Source organism: Medicago truncatula, chromosome 8 (genome assembly GCF_003473485.1).
Source record: "Medicago truncatula cultivar Jemalong A17 chromosome 8, MtrunA17r5.0-ANR, whole genome shotgun sequence".
Taxonomy (NCBI): domain Eukaryota; kingdom Viridiplantae; phylum Streptophyta; class Magnoliopsida; order Fabales; family Fabaceae; genus Medicago; species Medicago truncatula.
Genome location: NC_053049.1, coordinates 49,260,116 through 49,282,127, shown reverse-complemented (window position 1 = coordinate 49,282,127; position 22,012 = coordinate 49,260,116). Strand labels below are relative to the sequence as shown.

General features: G+C 34.1%; 3 protein-coding genes across 3 annotated transcripts; 2 read left to right on the top strand and 1 right to left on the bottom strand.

Annotated features, from left to right (window-relative positions):
* Positions 1-2,359: 2,359 nt before the first annotated feature.
* On the top strand, positions 2,360-3,462 carry LOC11412397 (uncharacterized protein At5g39865). The gene has a single exon (XM_003631031.4). The coding sequence runs from the start codon at positions 2,461-2,463 to the stop codon at positions 3,283-3,285; it is 825 nt and encodes a 274-aa protein (XP_003631079.1). The 5' UTR covers positions 2,360-2,460; the 3' UTR covers positions 3,286-3,462.
* Positions 3,463-14,832: 11,370 nt separating this feature from the next.
* Positions 14,833-18,516, bottom strand: LOC120577594 (protein MAINTENANCE OF MERISTEMS-like). The gene is made up of 4 exons (XM_039829205.1): positions 18,088-18,516; positions 17,231-17,748; positions 14,933-15,101; positions 14,833-14,838 (listed from the first exon to the last, which is right to left on the bottom strand). Exons 1-4 carry the CDS (start codon positions 18,250-18,252, stop codon positions 14,833-14,835), a joined length of 858 nt encoding a protein of 285 aa, XP_039685139.1. The 5' UTR covers positions 18,253-18,516.
* A 1,045-nt stretch (positions 18,517-19,561) lies between these two features.
* Positions 19,562-21,627, top strand: LOC11417026 (uncharacterized GPI-anchored protein At4g28100). The gene is made up of 2 exons (XM_003631029.4): positions 19,562-20,435; positions 21,038-21,627. Exons 1-2 carry the CDS (start codon positions 19,755-19,757, stop codon positions 21,362-21,364), a joined length of 1,008 nt encoding a protein of 335 aa, XP_003631077.1. The 5' UTR covers positions 19,562-19,754; the 3' UTR covers positions 21,365-21,627.
* The last annotated feature ends 385 nt before the right edge of the window (positions 21,628-22,012 follow it).

Below are 22,012 nucleotides of genomic sequence, written 5' to 3'. Positions count from 1 at the left end.
ACATTTGCGAATAAAATTTATCTTAAAGTTTTAAGTCGAACTACGTGAAGCCTTACAAAAATTTAAAATACTAGCAAAATTGAAATTGATATTGAATTTACTATGGATATAGTCAACCACTTACTTACGATCAAGTTCGATAGACACCTCTTAAAACTCATTTCAGCTACCAAGTCAACTGATTGCCTCCTTTAAGCCTCATTCCAGCTTCTTTAGATTGTGGTAACCTTTTATACCAAGAACTCACCTTTATTGTCCTTCATACACATCCTATACCATAGCGTCCTTGCTTTTGAAAGATTGTCGGATCAACGATACACTTCAGCGCCCCCACTTCAGACCTTTGCTTATCAACAACGATCTGATTCAAATACGAAGTCGAGACATCTTTAACTTTTTGTAATCTATCTCTGATAGGTAGATAATCTCATGTCTCCTTCCATATAAACACTTTAACTCTTCCTACGTAGGACTTTTAAACTTAATAATTTCCTCCAATTTTCCTTCATCAGGAGATCAATATTATCAATAATATTCTTCATAATACGGTAAAAGAATGACTTAACACTATAATCATTATTCAAAGTAACAATTGTCCTTGCTCACTATTATCTTTTAAGTATTTTTCACTTGATCAATAAAATCTTTCAATGGATCTTACCTGACTAGCAAAACAACGTAACAATCACACATTGGGAAACTGTTTAAGTCTCTTTATATAGAGGAGGTGCATGTTATCGGTGTGTTGAAGGCAAATGGTTGTTGTCCACAAATATAGTAGAATTTGTAACCATATATCATTAGGAAGTGATGATGAACAGAGCGGTTACATGGTTTGAATTGTTGCTCCCATATTGCTACGAGCACATCCCCTCGTGATGGGAGGGTGTGACTAACGTAGTTGATCTAATGCTAAATTGAACCTATCCGTTAGATCTTGGACTGCGAGCGTCTGAGCATTCTAAAACACCAATAAACGTCTGATCTATTACGCGTGCACCGCTCTGATCGTGTAGTCAAGACTTTTCAAACGCAATTAGATCCTCTTTGACCACTGATATTACTCCCTCCGGTCCTATTTACAAGAGAAAATTGACTTTTTAGATACATTGAATAATGTATGTAGTCAAGAACCTAAACCAAAAACATAAATTATTTAATGTATCTAAAAAGTAAATTGTCTCTTGTAAATAGGACCGGAGGGAGTACATTGGTTAATATTATTAATGTTTCTTTACGGTAATTATTAGTGTTAACTACGTCCCTAATTATAAGAGCCTTTTGCCAAAATTACGAGAATTAAGAAAGTTGGTAATAATATTAAATTTGTACTCCCTTCTTTTCAAAATATAAGCAAAATTCATTTTTTAGGTTCATTAATTTAATGATGTATGTGGTTCATAATATAGACCACATACATCATTAAATGAATAAACCTAAAAAGTGAATTTTGCTTATATTTTGAAACGGAGGGAGTATATAATTATTACTCCCTCCGATCACTATTATAAGCAAAAGTTCACTTTTATCCTATATGTATGTAGTCTATATGTGAACCACATACATTATTTATTGAATAAACCTAAAATGTCAACTTTTGCTTGTAATAGTGACCGGATAAAGTATTGTTTTTTACAATTTTATTCTTAAGAGAGAGAATTAATTTATGTTTTCAACATAATATTTATTGTTGATTGAAGAAAAATATGTACAATAAATAAAGGTATGTTGATAAAAAAAATAATTAATGTATTTAAAAATACCAAAAAAGTCTTATAAGAAGGGACACATTTTTTTTCTCAAAAATGTCTTGTAATTAGATACGAAGTACAGTTTTTTTGACAAAAGGTAACAGTTTTTTTTTAATCTTAGGAAGATAAGAATGAATAATAATAAGGCAATTTCTTTGAAATTGAGTGTACCGGTACATTCATATTAAATGAATAGTTTAATAAGTTATTTTTTTTTTGGAAAAATATATTTTTTATTGGTTACAATTATAATAATTATATTTTATTTCTCAAAAGTGTCGGCAAATTAAAATTCAATTTTTTTTAATTTTTAATACCCATAATAGTGAATATTGATAATTTTTTGGATAAAATGTTAAAAAATTAGGATGATTCTTATAAAGGATGAAATGACTTTTTTCTTATAAAATAATATTTTTTAAAATATAAAAGTTGATAAATATCTCTTTAATTTAAGGGTGTACCATAGAAACTTCCTAATAATAATAATAAGTGAAGTATGAGGTTAGGAGCGGGAAAAAAATTGAAGAGAAAGGTTGACGTGGTGAGTCAGCAAGAACCTTGTGGTTTTTTCATTTAAAATTAAACCCCACCCACCCACCCACCAAATCAAGTTAAACTCACTCTTTTGTTGTTTTTGTCTTCTCTTTCACAGTTTGATCTTAAATTCAAATTTCAAAACTTGAGAAACAGAAACAGAAACAGAAACATGGGTTGCGTGTCTTCACATCTGTTGAACCACGAAGACGAATTCGGCACCTCCGCACTCGGTGTCGGCCACCACATCGTCTCTTTAACTTCCACCACTTACGGCCTTCTCAACACCCTTGATCCACCCACAACCACCACTCCTCCTCCTCCACCGCCTGAAATCATTAACTCTTGGGAACTCATGGAAGGCCTAGACACCGAAAGCTTCCGCTTCTCACCCCTAACTCCACCATCATCAAAACCCTCTCACAAAGAAAACACCAATCCAAACCTAAACCTAAACCTAAACCTAAACCCTGCTTTGAAAAAACCTGGTTGGACGCTTTCGGATCGGTTTGAGAGGATATGTCCACCAAACGGAGAGAAGAAAGTGGTGATCTATACAACAACGTTGAGAGGTGTTCGGAGGACATTTGAGGCTTGCAATGCGGTGAGAGCAGCTTTTGATGCATTTGGTGTACAAATATGCGAGCGTGACGTTTCGATGGATAGTGGGTTTAAAGAGGAACTGAGGGAGCTTCTGAAAGAGAAGATGGTGGTTCCGCCGAGAGTGTTTGTGAAGGGATATTATATCGGTGGTGCTGAAGAGATGTTGAAGGTTGTGGAAGAGGGTTTGTTGGGAGAGGTTATTCAGGGTTTGCCAAGAAAAGCTGTTGGTGGAGGAGGTGTATGTGAGGGTTGTGGTGATATGAGATTCTTGCCTTGTTTTCGATGTAACGGAAGCTGTAAGATGGTGAATAAACAGAAACAGGGGAACACTGTTGTTGTTAAGTGTGGTGATTGTAATGAAAATGGGTTAGTTCAGTGCCCAATTTGTAGTTAGTTATCTTTTATTTTATTATTATGTTACTCACTTGCACTTGTAGTAACTGTTCTGTTCTGTATCTCTAATCATCGTGAATTCTCTCAATTCACCAGTTCTTTCTTTAATTTGAATGTAGAATTGTCACATTTCCTTGCAACTATGAATAACAACTATAAGCCTTAATTGTGCACCAAACATAATCTGTTAGGGTAGATTCTTCTTTGCTTCAATCTATACTATAGTTTGCTATGTCAATAATAGACTCTCTCTTGGGTTTCCCACATAAACCTCCAAAATCTGTGTGGACCCCCCCATTATTAGCATAAAACATGAATGAACACATAATTTAGCAGATGACGTTTACTATTGCCTAATGGGACAAGTTTGGAGATTATGTTCATGATCACAGCTTCTTCATTGTTGAACTTGAATGGGGGTTAGTTAACTATAATGTTACTAAGCAGATTATAATCAAGCCAGAAATAGACAGACAATCCAGTAGTGTGGTTTATATACACTGTCATTCCTGATGACTCTCCTTATCTTGGTATTATGTCAATGTTTCTAAAAAGAAATCATGCTTATGATTTTCCAAAAGATGTCATGATGTGTGACATAGTTCAGAATATAAAACTCGGGAGATTTTCTCCCCCTTTTTTTTTATAAATTGAGTCAATTGCATTTCACCTAGTGACAAAGGACATTGAAGTAAGTTTATAAAAAATAAATAAGTCTTATTCCTTTATCTGTACTCAAGAGAGTGGGTAACGTAGATATGACAGATACAAGAATGACATTAAAAGTGGCTGTAAATCTATCAAATGCCCCGCCCGAATAGCAAAAGACATTTTGGTGAATGTCGACAAATTCCTCTTCCCAGTTGAATTTTTTTGTAATGGACATAAAGGAAGATGATGGTGCCCCTCTCATATTGAGAAGACAATTTATGAAGACTGCTCGTATGATGATTGACATGGATGATGGTAAAACGAAGATGAGAGTAGAGGATGGTTTCAATTTATTTGAAGCTATGAAGCATTATGAAGATAATGGAGTATGCTTCAAGATGGATACCATTGATGAATCCATTAGAAAAGGCTCTTATGCAATCATCATGGAGTAGAACTAGAAAAGAAGGAAATGATTGATGCTTCATAGCTTGATACTTGAAAAAAAGATTGACAACAAAGGAAGAAAATGTTGAAGAATTGAAAAAATAGCCTAAACAAGAGGATGCAGCACGAAAGTGTTACCTCCGCATTTAAAATATGACAATCTAGAAGAGTCATCATTACAAGTTCTTTGTCATACCAAGAAGAACAAAGGCTAATTGAAGTGTTGGAAGAGGAACAAGAAAGGAATATATCGGTGACTTTGAGAAAAAATGAGTTGTCAAAAGAGTAGAATGTAGTAATGTTTATGGTGGGTGGGGTTGGGACTGAGACACCCTCGCCTCCTTCTAAGGTGCTCATAAGATCTGTTTATTGGATCTAATTAATTATGCTAACAACCAAAGTAATATTATGGTATGTGTTTTAGTCTCAAGAAAGTAAGAAAAAGGTAAAGGGAAGTCTTTGAGTAAAATTGGTATCATGTTACAGGAGTATCGAGTATTTGGACCATTTCTTCAGCTGCTGGCTTCAATAGCGTCAAAAAAGTTAATCATTAATATTATTTATTATTTTTGGCTTGCAAGACAACAAACAATATTGCTCCAAAGGAATTGAATTGGTATGAGTTGTCTGTCTGAGAGGGACACAACCACTTCTTCTGATGATCCAAACAAATATATCCATGAAAAGAGCTATACTATACATTACATCGAAATTAGACTTATCATGCTTCATGTTTCTTATCATCGTGGTGGAGGAGCTGGCAGCTGCAATCGTTCATATAACTAGTACTAAACAGAAAAAATAAAATTGGCATCATTTTGTTTCATGTGTCCAGAGAAACCTTTGAACAGCCTCGGTTCTTTGGTTTCTGTGATAACTTGTGTCGTAATATGATGTTTTCTTAAAATTTACTAGATTGTTGATAAGAATAAATTTCATTCGAATATATGAATGACAGTGTATTCTTAGATACCAAGAAAAAGATATGTTTCGGTAATTAATATTTACATTATTGCTGAGAAATATTATTTTAAATTAAGAGAGAAACTTTTGGATATTGGGTCTGTTTGGTTAATCCAAAAAAGAGTTTTTAGCTTTTAGCTTATAGCTTATAAGCTCGTTTGACAAAAAAAGCTCTGTTTGGTAACACTTTTTCACCATGAGCTTATAGCTTATTTCACGAGCTTATAAGCTATTTTTCAGAAGCTATTCCAAGTAGCGTTTGAGCTTATAGCTTATAGCTTCTCACCTTTTCTTCCAATTTTACCCTTATTATTTCATTTAAATTGTATTTTTATCCATTATAATTTTTATAATAAGCTACGTAATAAAGACTACTATCCCTTTATTCCAATTTTTATATATATATCAGCTGGCCGTTTTTTTTTTTTTTTGAAAAAATATATACCTTCGTTTTTTTTTACGAAACAAAATACTATTATTCTATTAGTGTTACTTTTTTTTTTTGAGGTAAGTGTTATTTTCTTTATTCTCTGTTATTATTATTACTCTATTATTGCTACCTTTTTTTTTTTTTTGAGATAAATGTTATTTTTTTTTATAAAGTGGAAACACTTAAATGATAATAAATATAAAACAAAATTTTAGTTAATAAAATTTAATTTAATTTATAATACATAGGATATATTAAATTAATAAATTTAAAGTATTTTTTCAAAGAAAAATTAGTTTACAAAATTACAAATACTTAAATTAATGATATAATTTTTATTATGAATTAAGAATACCCTTTATGTCATTTTACATTTATCAGCTAGTTAAACCGCTATTTTTACCAAACACTTCAGTTAGCTTATCAGCTAAAAGCTATCAGCTATCCGCTATTTTTACCAAACAGAGCCATAGTAGTTACACATAAATTTGCTCTCAACTTATGAGAATTTTCCCCCGCTCTTTTTCTTGTGAATAAACCAAACCTTTCTCAAAAATTGTTCATAAACATTACTATTCATAAAAATAATAAACTTATAATAAACATATGAATTTATATTTTCTATCTTTTCATTCCCGAAAAATCTATAAATATAATTTAAAACAAAAACATGATAAATGTTGAAGAATTTATTAAAAGTAGAAATTTTATATTGATTTTTTTGAAGAAAAAAACTTTTAAATAATATTTTAAAGGTACATGTTAGCATTTACTTACCTTTATAAAAAGAGTCGTTCTATTTAAGCATTATGAATAAAAAGATGATAAAGATAACCGGTCAAAATACAATATATATCGGATTTCATATGAGGTGAATGTAGATCTATGAAAATGCAACAGAAAACGCCATACTCAATGTGCAAGATTCGTGTATTATTTTGTAGCAACAACATCTTCCTTTAACTTCAAAACTCTGAAAAAAATTCTGAAATTTAAAATATTTTATTTTTATAAAAAGATGCTGAAACTATTACAGTTACACGATACCCCTCCCCAAATTTGGATCCAAAAAGAAAAGTAACTTTAACATAAAAAGAAAAAGTATCGTGTTCATACACTAACATAACAGGTTATTGAAATTAAAGTTTCATAATCGAAATAGAGTCAGCTTTTTGCTTCCATAAGTCTTCTAAGGTACCGTTTTGGTCTGGTTTTTTTTTCTAGTTTTTCTACATTTTTAAAGAAAAGTTAGGCCAAATACAATGTCAATAAAGTACCTTCGAAAAAAAGTACTTTTTTTAGAATGCATAAAATTGAATGGAATGAGCTTTAACCAAAATTTGTTGAATGCTACATCAAAAAACTACTTCTCTGTAATTTATTTCACAAGCACTTCTTCTCTTCAACTCACACAACAAACAATTCTTCTCTTCAACTCACACAGGCAACCTTATCTTTTATTTTTTAATATTATAATTCAATTTGTTTTTTCTTCCATTAATTTTTTTTTTCTGAACCGGTCCATATAATTTTTTTAAAGGAGAATCAATTTAATTTTATTATCTATTTTTGAAGAAATTTTATTATCTTTTTATCACTTATATATTTAATTTTAATATCGTTTAATTATCACAACCTCACAAATATTTTTATTCATGCTGTCATTGAATGACACCAAATATTTTTATTCCATTTCTTCAACCTCAAAGATATACACACACACACATTAGCGTTTAGATTAATATTTTATGTCTGTATATTTGTTTTTTTTTTGTTACGCTAATGCGTATAATTTTTTCAGTGTTGCGTAATGTGTACAATTATTATTTTTATAAAATTTTGATTTTAATTAAAAGTACTAGCATAGATGCCTAAAAAAATTATACTTATATATATTTTACACATTTATAATGTAACAAACTATGCATATCTTTTTCTTATTAAAAAAACAAAACATATCTTTTTCAATGACACCGACAATGTAACAAATATAATATCATATAATATAAATTCTTATCTTTTTAAATGACACCAAAAATATGATATTCTTATTACAAAATTTGTTATACAGTATAATTGGAAAAGAAAAAATACACTATTATCTAGCTTAACTCAGTTGATATAGACAATGTATAAATATACGCAAGGTCGCGGGTTCGAATCCTACACACCACCAAAAAAAAAAAAAAAATCAAAATTTTGTACAATATTTTGCCGAACAACTTTTAACTTAAAAATAACTTTAAAACTAAAAAAAATAAAGAAACCAAACAGCTTTAACTTTTTCCTTAAAGAGCTTTATTTTAACTTTGTTTTAAAGTAGCTTTTAAACTGTAAAAAATCTGGTCAAACGGTACATAAGCAGCTTTATTAGACTGCAAAGCGTGCCACTCCTCCAACAAAACAGCTCACAGCTCAAAACCAACTCGAGAGAATGTAAAACAAACTAATAAATATATTTTTTGTATAAAAAATGTTTCATGAATATCAATCAATTTTCCCTACAATGCATACATCTAATTAATCACATGCAAATTTAGAGCAAATTCGGTTGCATACATGACTTATTTAGACCATGTTGAAAAATAGTGAAGTTGTGTTGAACTAACCATAATTTTAACTATGAATTGCATTCACCATTTAGAATTAACCATATTTTTGAATGTGATAAATATATGTGTTAGGTTTCTCGAAAAAATGAATGTCTAAATATCATTAATTGTTTGTTATATTTTATCCTCTCTCTTACGACATTTTGATAGATCCATGAAATTGGTGAGTTCAATTAAAATAGTTTTCAAATTTTATGAATTAGTCAAAATAATATTAATTCAATAAACATATTAGTTTCTATCGATTTTGTCCTTTGAAAAAGGCGCATAAGTGGTTTCAAGGAATATTGATGTTGTTTATAAACTACCTTGAACTCGTTTCTCAAATGATGTGAGACTTTTGGACATATATCAAAACACTAGCCCCCAATCGAGGCTAAGTGGCTAGAGTGTCTATCATCCTCGATTGCCAATAGGCTTGATCCTTATATGATGTGTTAATGTTTCGACCTCAAAGGCCACAATTAACACCGTGTTTTTGAGGTACTGTGTGTCTTGGGTCTTGTATAAGCCCCCTTTTTTTTTGGGAACAGTCCTTAGAGGAGTGTTTGTGAGGTAGTGTCTGCCTTGAGTTTTCTATAAGCCCTCATTGTTTTAGTTCTGGCCTCAAAGTCACCATGGTTCGCTATGTGTTATGTAAGCATTCACAATTTTCTATTTTTTAAAAGATTACTCGATAATTTAGAGAAGTGTGAATGTTGTTTATAACCTATCTCTTATCTAAATTACCATTCACCGTTGTTGTACCAAAACATGAACCAAAGAAAAAACAAAAAGCTCAAAGGCTAGCCATCATGGGTGTTGGATATATTATCATATACTGATCAAATGACATTGGAAACAGCTGGCCCTTTCATTTGCCTCTTTTTGGCCGGGCACCAACTGGGATTAGGAAAGGGTGAAATGGATTTTATCATCTTAATCCGTTGTTTAAAACTGTCAAAAATACACTCTTCTCGTTAAAATTTGCTGCTCGTGATTATTTATTTTTTTTGCCTTTTTATTTCTTCATAACTTTATTTTTTATTTCTCCCTTGTTACAAACAACACTATCTTTTTACATTTTAGTGTTCACCTATATGTTTCTGTCTCTTGTTGCACTACTTTGAATATGTTTTTACTTTTCAAATATATATCTTATTTACGGGTTGTGGGTGGGGACACAATTATGCATCAGAGACGCTCAAATGCATAAAATATTAGAGAGCAGGCTAATGATGTTATTATACTAAATTGGAACTTTAGAATTAACACAAGTGATTACTAAACTAATAATCTGCTTTGTAAACTGAGCCATTGAATCTAAACATCACAGTTAATTTCATGGATATTGGAAATTTTTCCGGATTTCATGTTACATTTTCATGATTAAATTAGCAAGGACATAGCTACTAGGATTATTAGTATATAATAGACATATTCTCAAATTTCAATGGAATTGCTTAACTTAGTTGATCCGGCAGGTTAGCCAAAATATTTCAAGTGGTTTTGCTAACATACATTTTCCGGTAAGCAAAAAAAAAAAAAAAAAAGAAAACAAACTTGATGCTTATGACAATCTATTCAACCTAAGTAATTTCTTATTTTGATCATCCCTTTACCCTAAAAATTGATTTCCAACTGGTTTAGCTCTTGAAAGTTATTATAAATCATGGAATTGTAGGGATAATGATAGGTAAGAAAGAGCACATATAATATTCACGAGAAATATCCTTGTTGTGCAAGTTGGAATCAATGTTCCAACATGTGTTTAGGTATCTCTGTTAGATGTTGGATATGATGTTCCAACATCCTGACACGGTTTAGTGTGCTTGAGTTCTTGCCTACTTGTAGCGCGCCCTTTATTGTTTAAGGAAACAATATTTCATTATCTTATTGACAAAGCAATGCGTATATCTTTGAAGAATCAGCTGTGGAATATTTCTAAAGTATATTTTATATTTTAGGAAATATTTGTTATTGGTTGGAACGATCCTATAAATGTTCCGACATTTTAGGACTTTCCATATTTGTTTATGATTCTTGTTTTGCAGATTAGCTGAACTGATTTGCTTTGTGCTGAAGCCCAACTAAGTATTTATCTCAAGCTGCTTGAGTATATAAGGAAGACTTCAAGACCTAATTGATTATTCAAGCCGTCATACTAAAAAGTATAGATTTTTAGGGTTTTGAGTCTTTATGAGCTCTATTCTTGTATCGTTTGTGATGCAAGTCTAGAACCTATTGTGTTCCTTCTTGTATCGTTTGTGATACTTGTTTAGGACTGTGTGAGTATTGATACTCTTGTGTACTACACCGAAGTTGTGAAACAAGGTGTTAGTTGTTTGTGTTTGAAGGTAACTTCTACTTTGAGTTTGTTTAGGTCTGAGAGGTCACAGGGGCTGTGACTGACCATTAGGATAGTGAGATGGGATCTCATATCTAGGAGTTCCTAGGTTGAAGTCTATACGGGTAGGTCCTAGGTCTTTAGTGTAAATGAGGAGTTTGCTGAGAGCTATCGAATAATGACTACTGTAACACCCCGTTTCCCAAAAATCAATTAATTAATAATTCATGCATCAGAGTAATTCCCAAACGGGCATGTCACACTACATTTTCAAAATTTCTTAAATAGAATATAAAATCTATTTAATAAACGTCCTTCAAGTCATTATTAAATTTGCAGCGGAAAATTTGCATCAAAACAACGATAGCAATAGTTTAAATCTCCATAATTAAATCTTTGGCATAGAGCCTTATCAACATAAATTCAACAACCATAGGGCTACGTCAGCAATATTCAAATTTGATACATAGGAATGAAAAACAATAAGAAAATCCCATCCCGTAAGTATCAGAGCCCTAGACACTTGAGCCACCACTTCTAATAAACTTCAATACCTGCAAGTTACCCATACGAAGGGCAACAATTCCAAGCAGAAGGGGTGAGATTCACAAACAATAATAATAGATATATAAATCATCAACTTAATTAAATAACGTAATAAGCAACATATAAGTCAACAATAATATTCATACTTCTTCGACTTTAATAACTCTTACTAAATCAACCAACAACGACAACAACAACTCGACCACAACAACAATATCTCCCTCAACAACAACGACCACAACACAACCTACCACAACGACAATATCACCGTCAACGACAACGACAACATCATCCACTACATCAACGACAACGAACGACGGGGTACTATTTTCAACTCATTGAATGACTAAGCATTCCGGGGCATAAGCCCCCAACAATTTGAATGATGGACATTCCAGGGCATGAGCCCTCAACAGATTGAATGACAAGGCAGTTCCAGGGCATAAGCCCTCAACGGTTGAATGATTAACATTCCAGGGCATGAGCCCTCAACAATTTGAATGACAAGGCATTCCAGGGCATAAGCCCTCAACAGTTGAATGACGAGCATTCCAGGGCATGAGCCCTCAACGGTTTCCTAATCATGAAAGGACTCGACTTGTGTATATCAACATACAACTCAACTACGACAACGACAACGTAGGCAACAACAACGACAACGACTGTGCATAATAACTTATGACTTACTTCCCAACTTGGTCAACATCAACAACCTATGACTCCGTTACTTAGAACGACAACTTGCAACCTTACCACTTGAACCAACATCTTGTATAATTCAATTGAATGCATTTATGCATAAACCAACAATCAGCAGCAAATCATATTCAATTCAACAACAACATATAATAATAAGCAGCGAGACAACAACAATAATAACCATCATATACAACGAGTAGGACTCATATCAACATCTTTCATAATATATAACTATCTCCTCATTTGTTCATCAACCTAAGTCGACGTCATTAAACATTACAAACATCCTTTCTGAATCTCCGTATAATCAAGAATAGCTTCTCTCCTACCTCAAGGGTCTACTCATATCATCACGTGCGACAAAAGATCGCAAAATCCTAAACAAGGCTTCTGAAATGGGACTACTCGCGAGGCGAGAGGCTCTACTCGCCATGGCGAGTTAGGGTAAAATACTCACCATTCCATTCTGACACCATTCCAAGTTCAATCTCATTCTAAAACTTTGCCTAATCATAAAGGTACATGTTCAGGCCCTCATAAACACCCAAGGTTAAACTCACAGCTCAAAAACACAGAATCTTGCAAGCTCTCTGCCCACACTCGCTACGGCGAGTAAACTTGTTCGCCATGGCGAGCTGCGAGGTGCAACTCGCGAGGCGAGTAATCTCCTGCTCGCGAGGCGAGCGATGATCTTCATCACTCGCTATGGCGAGGATCATCACTCGGGAGGCGAGCGATGAATAACAGTACGGCCAGGTTACAGTTTTTCTCAAAAAATCACCCAAACCCATTGTTCTAACCATAAAACTGATTCTAAACATCAATATATGAAACATCTAAGGTATGTTCATCATTTCTACATCAATTCACCCTAATTCCATCATTTAATCATCAATTCTCATCATAACCCGAATTCCCAATTCTCCAAATTCATTCATAACTTTTGGTAAAACATAATCAGAATCATATACACTAAAATTAATGTAAGTTAGCCTCACCCTTACCTTAGATTGATGAATAATGCTTAACAAAAATCTGAATTCTCCCCACTTGGCTCTTCTCTTGGCTTTCTCTTGGTTTTTCTCCCAAAAACTGCTTCCACGTGAAAATGTTTTTCTGACTGACAGTTACCAACTTCCCCCTATTCTTAACTTCCCTCAATTATAACACTTAACTCCTTCTTAATTCCTTTAATTAAAATATAACCCCCAAAACTTCAATAATTACTAATTCCCACTTATTCTATTAAATAGTAAAATCACTCATTTAATAAAATATAACACACCACATAATCAATATAATTATATAAAATCATATATATATATATATATATATATAAAAGACCTTAAATCGACTAATAATAATTAAATAAAATTGGGGCGTTACAACTACACTAGTGGATTTCCTTCCTGGCTTGATAGCCCCCAGAGTAGGTGTGTTTGTCACCGAACTGGGTCAACAAACTCAATGTGTCCTTTACTTTCTTGTCGTTTATTTTCTTGTTTTTATTTCTGTTTATCGCATGATGTTAGAACATTGAACAGAACATTGCAAATGTTAAAACATCGTAGAGAACATATTAAAACAAGTGCACTAGAATTTCACATAGTCTAACCAACTCATAACTAACCTATCAACGAACCTTAATTGATAAGCTATATATATTGTAGTAAAAATTATTGACTTGCCCCTAGTGACGGTTAAAGAAAATTGTTGCTGACACATCTTGTTAGGCTTAGAAACACAAGTAAAAGACGTAAATGCCCTTCGGCAGTTAACTGTCGAGGAAAAATGAAATCGGCTGCAGTTAACTACCGAGGAAAACTTCGGTTGTTAACTGCCGCCGGTTTCATTTTTCCTCGGCAATTAACTACCGAGGCATCCTGAAGCCATAAAATGGCAGAACCTGTTACATGTGTTTTTACACATTGTAAACACATTGTTTCAATGCCAAATCATAAAGTTAATCAAAGAAAATTACCAACAAAATTGAAATTGAAAATATGATACGGAAACGAACAATTTTCATAAAAATATGTCATCGAAACAAAGTAACAACAAATGTCATGAAAATATACACAAGTCCTAAAAATATATCCTAAACATAAAATACTACTACTCATGGTCTTGTTGATGCTGCTGGTGCCGCCTCCTCGGCCTCTGGCCTCTCCTCCTGGCCAATATCGGCGTGATCTGCTCTCTTACATGGCGCATGGCCTCAGTCCATTGCTCAGGGCTCATCACCTGCTGACCCAACTGCTCATCAGCATAGGCAATAACGCCGCTAACCATGTCATAGGCATCAGGCGAGCTTCTCGCCTCGTACCGCTTCCACTGCTCTGCAATGATCTACTCCTCATTTGCTGGCCTCGGAAGATCTCCTGGAAGAGGTGGCAAAATCTGAGGGTGAGACACCTTAGTGTACCATAACACATAGCCCTCCCTCATACGCCATGTCTGATCTGCTACCTGCTCACCCCAATCGGCCTCCTTAAGCATGTGAGTGCGGAAGTCGACGAAAGCTTGCACAATCTGAGGCGGTGGCAGCTCAACAACATCCGTCGGATGTCTAGGGACCATCTGGACGTATCCGTACTACCTCAAAACCCTCTCGGGCAGATGTCGGTACACTCTACGAACACCGCACATAATCCATCCTGAATACCAAAAAACCTCCTCAAAAGGTTGGATCTCCTTGTGCTCTTCGTACGACCTCCAGCATACGTCATCAAACTGAATACGGTCAAGCAATGAGCGATACGTCACCCCCTCTCCATGACCCTTCTGTAGCTTCTACCTCACCGCAACCGGAAAGTTTTCAATATAGTCGGTGTTTGGATCAACACCGAAAAACTTAGGAAAATGCGCCAAAAATCATGCCTGCACAAACCAAACAAATCACATTTATAAATTATTACGCACAAAAAATATAACAAAAAATAAAAGTTAAGGTTCACATTTATAAGTTTCTTACAGTGAGCAGTGTCACGCTTCCCCCAAGAGCTCTGTCTCCAGGCAAACAAGCATCAACTAACTCGCCGTATAGGTATGCCAGTGCCATCCCTCCCCATGAATAATTACGCATCCCCGCTAAGCCACCCTCCATGGTCGTCAGATAAACCAACTCGATGTGTTTGTTGCTTCTATCACCAAACAACAAGCATCCTACAAGATATAGAAGATAACACCTCATGTAACACCCCGTTTTCCCAACTTAAAAATTTCAAACATATAATCAGAGTAAACAACATATAACGGGATATCACACTTCTTAAAATCTCAAAATAGATAAATCATAATTTATCCTTCAACATAAACTTCAATGTAAAGCAGCGGAATTAACTTCAAAATTCATAAATAGTCTTAGCACGTAGGCCTCATAATAGTTATCTCATATATTCAGTTAGGTATCATGAAAAATGGCATATACGTAAAGGAAAGAGAAATAGTCACTAAAGATCCCCTCCCGTTACGTATCAGAGCAACCTAAGACTCAGTAAGGCGAGGCCACTCACGACAGCACAAACAGCAACCTACTCTGGATTACCTGCAAGTTACTCATACGAAGAGCAACATTTCCAAGCAGAAGGGGTGAGATTTCACAAAACAATAATATTAAGCATATAATTCAACAATTATATTTAACAACATAAAACATCTTATTAATCAACATTGATAATAATATATCATAAATCACTTCATTCTTTAATAATCACAACTTAATCATTTTATCATCATCGACTCGACGAATGCAACTATGCAACTTAGACCTCTTATATGCATGTGGTACCAATAGAGGGCATCAAGCCCCCATCGCTATTTGAGTATTAATATACTTCCAGGGCATCAAGCCCCCATCGCTAATTTTGAGCTAATGCTCCAACGTGGTGAGTACAAAGCTCCAGGGCATCAAGCCCCCAACAATGAATGCTAATGCATGGACTCGACCTCTTAAACAACTTAATTCGACAACCTCTTAAATTAGTCCAATAATTTGGAACATCATCATCTTCAACATCTTAGACCGACTCATGCAGCTTAGTTAAATAACAACAGCAACATAGGCAGTAAACAAACAGCATGACATAATAATATCAATTTCAAATTCATCAACATCTTAGGTATACAATTATTCTTCAAGTAATGCATAAACATTATATCACATCATAATCATCAACAACAAATCTTATACAGCTTCACAGATTATAATTAACCTCATTATTAAGTCTTAATCCTACCCAAGGGTCCAACTCTCGACAACTCGTGCAACAAAGGTCGCAAAATCTAATAAGTCACTCTGTTTCTGGGTCACTCGCGAGGCGAGTTCAGGTCAGAATCCCACAAGTTTAATTCCAGGTTCAATCTCATCCTACATTCTTTCCTAATCATTATTAGACATGTTCAGGCACTCAAAAGCATCTAAGGTTCAATTCAAAAGTCAAAAATACGAAATCTTGCATGGTCTCTGGTCAAGCTCGCTAGGCGAGTTCATCTGTTCGCTATGGCGAGCTGCGACGTGCAACTCGCGAGGCGAGGGAAAATGGTTCGCGAGGCGAGCGATGAACTTCATCACTCGCTAGGCGAGGATCATCGTTCGCGAGGGTGAGCGATGAATGTAGGTTCGGGCAGAAGTGTAGTTTTCACGAAAATTCATATTTTCTCATGGTTTTAAGCCTAACATTGATTCCAGAATTCATCCTACACATTATCTAAGGTCTAGGAACAGTTTCTACATTAATCTAACAACTTTTCACCGTTTAATCATCAATTCTATCAATTTGACCTAATTTCCAATTCTTCTTAAACTCATCCTAATTCATGTTAAATGTAACCATTGATTCATAGACTTAATAAGATTGCAAAGTTAGTCTCACCCTTACCTTATAATCAGAAAATTGCAGCCCTCCTTGGTGGTTCTCCCTTCTCTTGGCTTTTTCTCCCTTTTTCCAAAATTGATCGTACGTACGTTATGTTTTTCTAAAACTAGGTTTCCCTATTTATACCTCCTCCAATTATCTTATCTTATTTCTCTTTCTCCCCCAAAACTCTCTAAAATATCAAAACAACCCCTAAACTCAATATTTATTTTATTTTCAAATCTTATTTTATTAAACAATAAAATAAGTCACAACTCCTCATAAAATCATATAAACCACCTCAATCATAATAAATCATATAAATCACACATATATTATATAAATATAATATAAACTCATCTAAATAACTTATAGACTCAATTAAATAATTAAATAATTCGAAACGGGTGTTACACCTCACACAAAAGTTCCTAACCCTCTCCAACTCCTCCATTTCCTCTGGATCCTTTGTATCCGCGAAAATGTTAGCCCTACCAAAGTGCCTCGTATATAATTCCTTCAACTTTGGATAACTAATGTACCCATCATACTCTGTATCATAAATTTTCTCTGCCTCCCTCTCCGACACACCCAAGTGCCTCACCATAAGTGTCGCTCTCTCATGTTTCGACATCTTCTTTGGATGGCTCAACATCCGCCCTTCAATCTGAACATGCATAAGACATGCGACATCATCCAAAGTCACAATCATCTCCCCCAATGGCATGTGAAAAGTGCCGGTCTCGGGATGCCACCTCTCACATAGAGTCATCAGCAAAGCATGAGACACAATGGCGTAGCCCAGATAAACCAAATCATGTAACCCGCTCTCCCTAAGTGCATCCAAAAACCATCTATTATTGTTGTTTGGACGTCCGAGACTCAAAATCTTAGCCCCATGATTAATCAGTCTTACAACACGCGTCTTACGAACCTGAAGTAATAGAAAAATAAACATAGTTTAAAGACCTAAAACAATGTAAACATTTAACTAAACAAAATAAAACTCAACACATGGAAAAATAAAGAAACGTAAAAAAAACTTAAAAAAAAACACATAACAGTTGTATTTTTAACCTAAGACATAACACTTGTAAAACTTAAAAAAACACATAACAAAAACAATTTAAATCATAATTAAACATAAAGAAAATACTTAAACAAAAACACATAAAAATTGATATAATAATTAAACAAACACACGTATAAAAAAAATTAAAACATTAAATTGTGTTGCATATGATAATTTAAGACAATTAATAATAATACTTACGTTATCTGAATTATACCAAAGCGGCAATGCCACATGGTTGGCATAAGAGTGCAGTAGAGATATATTTTCCGGTCCTCTATGAAAAGGAGGCTCCAAAGGTAACACCGCAGGGGCAGCCGCAACTGCAATGTCATCCTCGTCTGGTATATGTTGCTGCTCTGGCATATACTGTTCGTTGTACCCACCATCAGTGACATCATGGTGATCCTGATAATTCAGGTACTCCACCTCCTGGCTCGGGTCAACCACCTGCGACTCTTCAGGCTGTCTAGCCTGAACAGCCTCCTGAGAAGTCCCTGAACCATTCCCCCCTCTGACCTCTTCCCCTCTTTGGGATGTGCCCGCCTTGCCTCTCCTTCCGGTGGCTTTGTGTCATCTCACGCCTATCACCAATCATCTTAGATGGATCAATCATTGGCCTTTCATCTGACATATCTACACAAAAATTTAAAGTGTCAACATCATTTCCATAACCTAATCAAAAACATTAAACATAAACATAACCTAAACTTTCACATTCAACCAATTTATCAAACATTCACAAGCAACCTAAACATTATCAAACACACTACCATTCAAATTGAAACGTAAATAATCAAACGCATTATCATACACATTCAACATAAACATAACTTAAACTAAACATAAACGATCACATTCGGTGAAAATTAAAACCACATTCAACATAATTCAATATGCACTTTATCATACTACAATTAACATTAATTCCATAACCTAAACTAACTCAATAATCAATACAATTCACATTGGGGCATTTTATCAAACACTTTGTGTGCAAAGTATCAAACATACTCAAAACGTGTTCTTTTGCCACCATTCAAAACCACATTATACTCTAACATCATTCAAACATCAATTAAAGCAACGACATTCAATTATAAACTACATGCAATCATCAAAATTTCAATTCCTACATCAACCATAACCACATGCAAACTACTCAATTTTTTTAAAAAAACTTAACCTAAACAAACTAACATTAAGATTAAATTGATTAATGCTACTTACTTGTGATAATGTGGAGATGATTGGTTGCAAATCATGAAAATAGAAATTTGAGGAATTTGGGATGTTTTTAAAGAAAAGAAGAAACTGAAAATTGAGTTTCTGCTTCTGTTTATGTTCAACACGCATCGGTAGTTAACTACTGAGGTTTTCTTCGGCAGTTAACTACAGTTATTCTATTTTTCCTTCGGCAGTTAACTACCGACAGGTATTTCCGTCTTTTATTTATGTTTCTTAGCCAAACAAGATGTGTCAAAAGCAATTTTCGTTCAAATATGTGAGATAACAATAAATATGAGAGTTTTGAAAAGTGACAAGAAAAAGGGATAAAGAACATAAACTTCCACAGTAAATTCTTTTCTTCCGCATAACTAATTACTATTAATAAATAACTTTGATTTACAGTGGTGGTAGCATAGCATATCATAGCATAGTGCCAAACTTTGCAGAACCCCACACCCACACCACCTTTATTTTCCCTTTCCCTTTCCTTTGCTTGTGAGTTCTGTCCCAATACAGGGGGCTACCACACCCATATCTCTTCTTTTCTTTTTTCCTTTCATTGAAGAAGAAAACCACATTCACATTCACATTCACATTCACATTCACTTCACTCACACTCTTCTCTCTTATTATACATCATGACACTGACACTACCATCTTTCAATACCCTTCTTCTCATCTTATTCATTCCTTGCTATCTGTCTCTACCTATCCCTATCCCTATCCCTGATGCAGCAACAGTTCAACCACTCACACCAAATCCATCTTCATCTTTACAAGGAACAATCCCTGCCTTTCCTGAACAAGCTGATGTTGCAAGATGCCCTTTAAGTCTCTCAGATGAACACTTGAATGGAATCAAAAACGCATGCAGTTCCAAATCCAACAAACATGATGCTGCTGATGATGAACTTCACCGTAGCCGATGTTGTCCTGCTCTAGCTGCGTGGCTATATTCTGCTTACTCTGCCACTGCTCTTGGTGGATTTGAACATGGACACACTACATCATATGACATGCCTTTGTTACCAGATGATTCTGAAACATGTGAAAGTGATTTGGGAAAGGCTTTGAAAGTTAGAGGGATTGAACTTTTTCAACCTAATGAGACTTGTGATGTGGTTTATTGCTATTGTGGTATTAGGCTTCATCCTTTGAGCTGTTCTGAATCATTTAAACTTACAGCTCATAATGGAAATCTTGTTGGGGATGAAAGTGTCAAGAGATTGGAGAGAAATTGTTTGAGTAGTAGCAGTAATCATGTCAATGGATTTCCTGCTCTAGGAGGTTGCTCTAAGTGCTTGCATAGCCTCTATTCGGTTAGTTTTATGCTTAAATGTGTTTTGCTCTTTTTACCATTATTAATTATTTACTTGAAATTTGATGGATTTTATTCAAAATTGAAGATCAAAAATCAAATGGGAGGGATAGTATTTGCTATCAGTTTTAACCATTAGTTGTATTAGTGAAATGACACTGTGATTTAGATCTCACTTAACACATTTATTGGGATTAGATGACAACATCTGTAGCCACATTTGGATTTATCGTTCCTGTTTCTGATTTGTGTATGCATTGTTTGTTTGTTTGCTGCATTTGAAGATATATTTTCATTTTCTAATGTGTTGCTTCAGAAAAAATAAATCAATCATAACATACCATACCATAATGTTCTGCTATTAAATCTTTACAATCCCGATTCCCATCTACTTTCTAAGACAACATTTTTTAAAGCAAAATAATTAGTAGGTTGAAATTTAATTCTCCTCATATATGCCTTCTTTTATTGTATGTATGTGCAGCTTTGACTATTTTTCAATGAATGGATGTTACACCAAACCTATTTATTATTATGCCAAAAGTATGTGCTGTTTCTGTTTGATTATTATCTAATTGAAATAATGTACTTACTTGTATACAGCTTAGAAAGAAGACTTCAAACTCAAGTAAATCAGGAGATAGAACAACCAAGATCCATAACAAAGATTGTGAACTAATGGGATTAACATGGCTTCTTGCTAAGAATAGGACAACTTACATTCACACAGTTACTTGGGTTCTTCGTGCTTTGATGTTGAGCCCTGATGGATCTGACCCACAATCATGTACTCTTAATAGTGATGGAATGCCTCTTGCTGTTGATTCTTCTGAAATGTATGATCAATCTTCATCAATCAACCTCAAAGTACCAATCTTTACTTCTTTGTTATTTCTACTAGCTATGCATTTCATTCTATTATCCACTTAACTCAAAAGTCAAATGGGAACCAAAAGATTGATCTCCTATCTTGGCATTTGTAAATTTCAATAGTAGCTTTGGTGCCTAGCTACTAGGAGTGTAATTTTTTTAGTTATTAATTGAAATTTGGTTGATATTCGTGTGAAATATCTACTAGCGTTGTTAATTATTAATCATGTGTTTTCATCAATGAGACTTAAATCTAAGACTTTACTTTGATGATCTGAGTTTAGTTTTACTCAAATCAAATTAACGTTGGTATTATATTGAAATGTTGGAGTTAAAATTAATAAAGTTTTATATATATTTTTATTTTATTTTGGTGGACCTCCACTGGCATGTGCTTATAGCGACCAGTGCATTGTTTTGGTGGGACAAAAAATTGGATTTTCTTTAACTAGCTGTGTTGTGATTATATTTGAGACAGTTGTGTGCTTCACGGGTGAGTTATAATTTATGGTGTAAGTTAACTTCTTCACCAGAATGCTAATATATTCTTTTGTCAACTCAGTGTGCTTCCTTATCTGAATTTACCAATGACAAGGACTTCAACATGAAGGTTAAAACATGGCAAAGGAGAACAATTAAAATGAAAATGTTGTCCTTTTCGACCATTTATGTTGTGTTTAAGGCTATGGGCATTTCATTATACACTTT